Below are 8,447 nucleotides of genomic sequence, written 5' to 3'. Positions count from 1 at the left end.
CACAAATAAGCACTTTCTGTAGTTTGGTTTAGTAAAAATATATCTCATTTATTTCTATACGATACAAGTTATATTGATTTACACTCTCACTTCACGTATCGTACCCGCGTCGCGCTTTAAGTACGGCAATGATTCGGACGTCGCGACGCGTTATGCTTAAATTGCTTGACCGAATTTCTGACCAAGAATTGTCCGACTGGCCCTCGGTCGCCTACGCGGCCGTGCTTTTATTAATTATTTTGGGGTCGCCCGTATAGCCTCGTCAGCGTTCTACTCAGACGAGGCCAGCGTCCGCGCAATATCTTAGTCAGCGGTCGAGTACTGCTTTTATTATAATAATTGGTTTATATATCATATTGGCAATAATATGATTGCGCTAATGTTATTTTAGTATTTCGCCGTTCTGTGGCGAAATCGTCACAGTGGATATAGCGCAGTTTTGCACTCGTGACAGGAAGATAACAAGAAGCTGAACGATACTAACAATTTAAAGCGTCAAAAACAAAAACAAAAGAAAATATGTTTATTGTCGAAAGCGGCACTCCGTTACTTGGCAGAACGTGGATCCGGCAGTTAAGAATTAATTTACTCGATCTAGATAAAACTCACATTCCAGAATCTATGTGTTCAGAATCGATTTATTGCCTAAATACACACAAAGATGTCGTAATCAAAATCCTGCAACAATTCAATGATATTTTCCAACCGGAAGTAGGATGCATCCCAAATTTCACCTGCTCATTGAAACTACGGGAAGAAGCAAAACCCGTGTTCTTAAAGGCTCGTGATGTTCCATTTGCACTCCGAGATAAAGTTGACACAGAATTAGATACATTAGAAGCTTAAGGCATTATTTCAAAAATTGATTGCGTCGACTGGGGATCACCTTTAGTAGTTATTCCGAAGCCAGATGGTTCCGTTCGATTATGTGTTGATTACAAAATTGCAGTAAACCCCCAGCTAAAGGGAGCTCATTACCCAATTCCAAGAATTGACGAAATTCTAAACAGTCTTAGGAATGCAAAATTTTTCTGCACACTTGACTTATTCAAAGCATACTTGCATGTTGCAGTGGATGAAGAAAGCAAGATTATCCAAACCATATCGATCCACCGAGGTACCTATAAAATAAATCGACTGTCTTTTGGAATCAAAACAGCCTCCAGCGAATTCCATAGAATCTTAGATCAGATTCTAAGTGATCTCGACGGGATAACTACCTATTTCGACGATATCGTAGTGAGTGGTTCAACGTACATAGAATGTAAACAACGACTAATTGCTTGCCTGGAAAGACTGAAGAAATATAATTTACATTTGAATCAAAAGAAATGTCGATTTTTCGAAGATTTCTTATCTAGGATACATCATAGAAGAAAACACAATTTCGAAGTGCCCAAACAAAGTCAAAGCAATTTTAGAAGCACCTAGACCTAAGAATACTGAAAATGTAAAAAAATTTTTGGGATTAATTACGTACTATTCCAGGTTTATCCCAAATGTGTCCACGACTACATACCCGATCCAGGAACTATTACAGAAGGAAAAGAAATTCTCTTGGTCATCCAGCTGTGAGGTAGCATCTATCAAATTAAAAGAAGAAATTGCCAGTGACCGGGTATTAATGCCGTATAATCCATCTCTCCCAGTTACAGTAGCATATGACGCTAGCCCATCAGGAATCGCGGGAGTACTGTCACACATTGTGGAAGGCATAGAAAAACCAGTAGCTTTTGTGTCTCGTTCCCTTACGAGAGCCGAACAAAATTACAGCCAGTTGGACAGGGAAACCCTTGCCATTATATTTTCAATCCAGAAATTCTACCGGTATACGGACGACCGTTCACACTAATATCGGACAATCGTCCTTTAACCAGAATTTTTCAACATAACACAAAACTACCTGCGATCACTTCCGCACGATTACTGCGATATGCAACATTTCTAAGCAACTTCAATTATAAAGTAGAGCATCGTAAAGGTGAGGACCATGGTAACGTCGATTATTTGTCGCGCGCATCATTAGAATTCAAGTCAACTGCACAAGATGAAGAAATCAACAACCAGATAATCAATCAAATAGCCACTACAATTATCACTAGCAAAACCATCGTAGAAGAAACCATGAAAGACGAAGAATTATCACAGCTAAAAGAAAATTTATCATCTGGAGAAACATATGATCTAATTTACAGCCTGCATAATGGTATTATCTTCCGAGGTCATCGAATTTTCATTCCTACTTCTTTACGCCCAGAGATCTTGAAAGAGCTGCACTACACTCACCTTGGCATCTCAAAAATGAAGAAGTTAGCTAGGCGATATTGTTACTGGCGAAACATCGATAAAGATATTGAAAAGGTAGTACGTTCATGTCTAGAATGTACAAAAGGACAAAATAATCCTCGAAAGGCTCCACTCCACCATTGAGAAGAGCCCGAGTTCAACTTTCAGCCTGTTCACATAGATTACGCCGGACCATTTCAAGGACATCAGTTCCTTGTTCTTGTTGACGCCAAATCTAAATGGCCGGAGGTTAGAATTACAAAAGAAACTCCAACGTCTGCTTCAACTATTCGTTTTTTAGAAAATATTTTTTGCTCACAATGGAACACCTGAAGTTCTAGTATCCGACAACGCGACAATATTCAAGAGTGAGGAATTTACATAATTCTGTCAGAGAAATGGCATCTTTCAAAAATTCACTGCTCCAGGACACCCAGCAACTAACGGGTTGGCAGAAAGGTACGTTCAAATTCTCAAAAAGAAGTTGAAAGCAATGGAATTCGATCCAAGTACAATAACTTCAAAGGTAGAAAACATTCTATATCGTTTCCGAACCACGCCATTACACTGTGGTAATAGTCCATCGGAGATTTATCTAAACAGGCAAATTCGAACAAGTCTAGATTTATTGCGCCCTCCGAGCACAAGCCCGACGTCCACTCAGGAATGTCATATAAGACAATTAAGCGTGGGAGACAGAGTACAGTCTCGAGCTTACAGTGGAACTCAACGATGGAAACTCGGCGTAATCACGAAAAAGTTAGGTCGACTACATTATTTGATACATTTGGACGAAGGATACCTCATCAAGAGACACATTAATCAGCTACGTCCGAGTGAAGCCCCCAAGGAAAAATCTGAAAGGAAATCAGTCCATTTTGGTCCAGTAACCAGGAACTGGTATCCATTACTAGACAATACACCAGAGCTCCAATCAAGAGCTGAAGAACAGTCCCACCAGATACGGACACCAGCGAAGGATCCTGCTCCGGCAGCACAGAATATTCAGACACCAATCGGAGAAAGTGCCATAAGGGAAAGTCAGGGCCAGAATCCACCACTCCGCAGATCTGAGAGGCTCCGTAGACCTCCGACATATTTGAATAATTTTGTTCCCAAATGAGAAAACTACTATCTTTCTTTTTCTTTCTTTTTTTTTCCAGATATGTTTAAGCAGTTATCTTCTTTCCAATAAGCGTGGGAGACTGTTGTATCCGTTCGTTCATTGGCCGATTGAATCACCCTATGAGTTTTAGTTTTTGGCTGTGTGGCGACACTGAAAAAAGAGACGACGAGCGAGTTCGAGCACGCATCCTTCCCGTATTATATATATACGATTATTTTATGTGTAGACAGAGATTTGATGTATGATAATATATCGTGATTGGAATAAGGAACCTGCGAGTCAATCTATTTTTTTACAATCCTCCATCCAGTCACAACACTATTGGTATAAGAAAATATGCATCTTGTAAGTCTATTGACGCCATAAAATTATCTTATAGAATTAACTTCAAAGCTGTTTTTAAATCCTGCATTTTTAAATGTTCTCTTTGTATAAATTTATTTAAACTTTTTAAATTTAAAATAAACCGATACTCCCCGTTAGGTTTGGGAACTAAAAAATAAGATGATTGAAGTATTGATCTTTTCTTTCTATACATTTTACAATAACACCCTTATGTACTAAATTATGTATTGCTTGGGATAATAAATCTAGCTCTCTGATAGATCTAGATGGCTCTTTAAATTTGAATGACTGATAGACTGGCTTATAAAAGGGTATCTTATATCCTTTTACACATTGCAAAATGAATTTATCATTTGTTTGCTTTTGCCAGTTATCAAAATAATTACTTAGACGACCCGCTATGGGACTTACTAATTCGTCTTTTTCTCGTTCGCTGTCGTTGATTCGGAATCCTGTGTACGGTTCTGATACTGCGTCTTCTTCTTGAAGAACAATCGTTTCGACTGATTCTGTTGTCGATATGGGTAAGTACTGTTCCAGGTTCTTCCTGGACGGGCTCTCCAGTTTTTTGGAAAATTATTTTGTTTTTTAATCAGTTGCTCTTTTAGGGTCTTAGCCATTTTTTCCATAACAACTACTTGTTTAATTTTCTCACTCAATTCTTTTCCAAAAAGAAATTCCTCTGATTTCGTTTTTTCCAGAGCTGTTTTTGAATTTGGTTTTAGTCCCGGTAAAATAAATGCTCTTCTACAAACTGTCTGTTTGTTAAAAAAATCGGCTAAAAATCTAATCGTATCAGAGAAGCTTTCTACGATTAAAAGTTTAACTAAACCTTCATCGTCTATAGATAATATTAAGGATAATGCAGAGCCTACGCTGGTAATGGCTGAACCAATAATATTTTGGTATTCCAAAAAGTGTTTATCTCTTTTAACTGCCGTTTCCTGTAATACTGGTTCAACTTCTGGGTTTAATTTTGGAAACTCAAGGTATCCTGAGCGAGAGTACTTTATGATAAGTTTCTTTCGATCGTCCTTCGGTAATCCGTCTGCTATTCATCCTTCTAGTCGATCGGATATATCCTTATGTAGATTAGGTTCTACCGCTTTAGACATTTTTGGATTATCTCCTAAGAATTTTAGAATTTCTTCTGTTAAGGTATTATCGTCAGGTATATTATTCTCCTCATTTTGTAGAGGTAAATTTTTTATAGGCTCATTCTCATGACCTTGAAAGGAAAAATCTCAAAAACTATTTTAATTTTATAAAAAGCAAATCTTTCCGGGTTAATTTTACTTCACTTGCCACTAGCGCAAGCTTCTTATTTTTCCAGTCTGTCTTATCTCTAGTGTAAGCTCACTGGTGATAAGAGGTTAGAATACCCCTTTTGTCTTATAGACAATTTTTATCTCTATTCAGTTTGTCTTACCTCGAGTGTAAGCTCACTGACAATAAAAATAACTTACCGGAAGGCATTTGTGAACCGTCTGTATGCTCTATTGGCCGAACGGTTTCTTTTTCCGAGGATCTAACTTCCAACTCTGTATTCTGTCGATTCTCGAGTATCTTTTGATACTACCGAATCTTCTTCTCTAATCTTTCTGTTGAGTCTCTGCCATTTCGGCATGGGTATTGAAGAAGAAAGACTTTATTATACAACAAATTAAGAAACGAAGTGACTCGTCGCGCACAACGAAAAATAATGACGAAGAGGGGGCGTCCCCTAGTTTGGGCGGATTTTCAAGTTGAATATTGTGACTCCTAGCACCTCAGAAAGGTACTACATGTTGTAATCTTGAGAACGAGGCATGAAATATAAGTAGATTTTACGCTTAATAGTATTGTTACGACCGTACCATGCCGACACCGTAGATCGCCACTCGTATAGTGCGGACGGTCGCGTTGCTCAGCGGCACGTGCGGTTGTTGATAAACAAGATCGGCAGATTTGGACGTGAGCTGTGTTCGGACGTGTCTCTCGATCCGTTAACCAATATTCTCGATTGTGTGCTCTGAGTGTGACGTGTGTGTATCCTGAGTTGTACAATAAACGCTTCTCGTTCTTCTATACATTCTCGTGTTGTTTATTTCCCGCGAGCCGGGAGTGCGTGAACGCGTTCGCGTAGGCGTCTCCACGACTCGGACGCCGGACGTAACATTTTGGGGGCTCGTCCGCTTGGACATTCGATGCGTGCCGTGCGGGAGACAACTGCTCGAAAAAGGAGGATCGTTGCTTCGGAGCAATCTCCTGTTGTGTCAACCGTGAGGATGTCGTAAGAAGTGCCACCTACGACGATTGCTCTTCAGGCTGTGTTACGAGAGGTACAACAACTGCGGGAAGAACAACGGCACGCACCAGCCGAATTCACAGAATCTACACGACAACGTAACACTGAGATGCTGCAGATGCATGAGGAGCATCAGCGTACGCTGACAGACTGCATGGACACTGATCATATAAGAAAATAGATAACCAACTCCCATACTTTACTTTGGAATAGTGTTTTGAACGCCATCTAGGCGAATATACATAAATGAACTAATATTCAATATGGCTGCCCTCTAATAGAAAATAAGGATGCAGACACAATAGAATAAATAAAGAATGAGGAATAATGATTTCAACCTATTTATATATACATATACAAGTAGGTATATCCGATTGTTGATAGGTTGAAATAATTATTTCTAATTCCTTATTCGTTCTATTGTGTCTACAGGCCTGTTTTTTTTTTCAATTAAACTTCTTGCTTGAAAAAGTAACTATGAAGTTATAAATCTAAAAATAATAATTTTATTAGTTCAATTAAATTATTTTTTTTATTAATTTATCACACTAGTACATATAATTATAATAAATATAAAATTACATTTTTAGAAGTACAAATAGTCATTTTAAAAAGTTTAAAAATTTACATTTTTTTCACATATCGTTTTTGTCTTTTTTTATAATGTTCAATAGCTTGCTTAAAAATAAAATTTCTAGCTGTATGTCGAGTATCACGACCAGATAGAACTCGATTTATTGTTTTACAAAATAAATATAAAAACAGTTTTATAATTTTTTGTATTACAGTGCGTTTAAATTCTTCTTTATGTATATGACATTGAAAAAAATCTAAATTTAATTCTTGATTTAAACGTTCACGTAATAATGCAGAAACATTTCTGCGAAAACATATTGAAGAAATATTTTAATTTAAAATACGATCAGCTTCAATATATGCATGTTTTAAAAAGGATAGAGACGGATAAATTAACGAAGGTTTCTCTTGTACATATTCTCTATGGACTATTTCCTTATACTCTTCACGTGTTGTATCTGTTGTTAAGAGGCTCTGTTTACACGCTAAACAATTTTTTAATTCTTTCAAAGACAATATCTTTTTTGCAATCCAGCCAGCAACGTACACTTGACTATTTTTATACGATGAAACTTTATGCATTATTGTTTTATGCGGAATTTGAAATGATTCTACAGAATCTTCTTCCACTGTTTGTTCTGTAGTGTTAACATGAGAAACATCTTTTACAAAGTTCTTTAATGTAAATAATAAATCACCATTATTTTTGGTTTCGCAGTTATTACCCATAGAGCGTTTCGAAGTTAGATTATTGATTAATAGTGTTTTGTACGATCCACAGAATTGGCTACATGTAGGATTGATATTTCTACGTCCGTGACTACGAATCATACCAAATAAGTTTTCTATTGGATCTTGATTAATATTTCTCGTCTTTAAAAACTTCATGCCTGCATTATAGATCATTTTCCAAATGTTTTGAAACCCACATAGAGTAAAGATCCAATTTTTTAATGATGGTATGCACCTAACTGGTTGTTTAATTTTTGGATCCACATATCGCATATTAGATAGTAATCTAATAGCATACAACCAAAAATCATGATGTTTACTATTTTTTGATACCGCAACTCGTAAAGGACTTTTTGGATGCAAAGTATGTGCGTTTACGGAATCAAAAAGTTTGTTAAAAAAATCTAATACCACTGCTGTGTCATATCCTGCTTTGTTTGGAATTTGAAGTGGACCAATCTGTGAATTAACAAATCCTCCTGCGAAGTTAAATAAAAAATATATAAATATATTATGCTATTCAATAAATTAGAAGAAAATAATAATTATCACTTATCAAATTACCTTCGATTTTGCTGTTGTATTCAATATATGCTGATAATCTAGCGCTGAAAACTTGAGCAGCACATTTAACTTTCATCTTTTTTATTTTTGATCTAATTACATGTTCATCAGTTAATGTTGGCAGTTGACGATTCAATGTATTTGTGTTGATATCCATTTTATACGCCAGTTCAATGATCTCCCATGATGCAAATTGTCGTTCGTTTGTTTCTGAATTATTGACATTAAATTCTAAATTTTTAAATAATAAATTATTACGAATTCCTTTTAAAAGGTGTGGTGGATCAAAGATGGGTACAAAATTTTGTCCAAAAAGTTCAATAACATCGCCTTAAAAAAAATTAAAAATTATTTTATGCATTACTTATGTTGTTTTCTAATATATATTAATTTTCTAATATTATTATATTTTCTAATATATTAATATATATTAGAAAAAATAATATTAATAATAATTAATTAATATACAGGGTGATGCTTTTAACTTGAGACATTCAAATATCTCAAAAAATAAGCACACTACGAAAAAAA

The 8,447-nt window shown here is 36.1% G+C and overlaps 1 protein-coding gene across 1 annotated transcript; it reads left to right on the top strand.

Moving 5' to 3' along the window:
• Positions 1 to 519: 519 nt before the first annotated feature.
• Positions 520 to 3,409, top strand: LOC108769509 (uncharacterized). Its single transcript, XM_018520529.1, has 6 exons — positions 520 to 784; positions 1,073 to 1,239; positions 1,349 to 1,726; positions 1,774 to 2,361; positions 2,455 to 2,535; positions 2,681 to 3,409. Exons 1-6 carry the CDS (start codon positions 520 to 522, stop codon positions 3,407 to 3,409), a joined length of 2,208 nt encoding a protein of 735 aa, XP_018376031.1.
• Positions 3,410 to 8,447: the final 5,038 nt, after the last annotated feature.

Source organism: Trachymyrmex cornetzi, unplaced genomic scaffold (assembly GCF_001594075.2).
Source record: "Trachymyrmex cornetzi isolate Tcor2-1 unplaced genomic scaffold, Tcor1.1 scaffold919, whole genome shotgun sequence".
NCBI lineage: Eukaryota > Metazoa > Arthropoda > Insecta > Hymenoptera > Formicidae > Trachymyrmex > Trachymyrmex cornetzi.
This window is presented reverse-complemented; position numbering and strand designations above follow the sequence as displayed.

What these genes read in the sequence shown, in the direction of transcription:
- LOC108769509 (XM_018520529.1), top strand. Translation starts at nt 520, where the DNA reads ATGTTTATTGTCGAAAGCGGCACTCCGTTACTTGGCAGAACGTGGATC. An exon ending in CCTATTTCGACGATATCGTA is followed by an intron (nt 1,240 to 1,348) that starts GTGAGTGGTTCA and finishes GATTTTTCGAAG; the next exon opens with ATTTCTTATCTAGGATACAT. An exon ending in TGGAAGGCATAGAAAAACCA is followed by an intron (nt 1,727 to 1,773) that starts GTAGCTTTTGTG and finishes ACAAAATTACAG; the next exon opens with CCAGTTGGACAGGGAAACCC.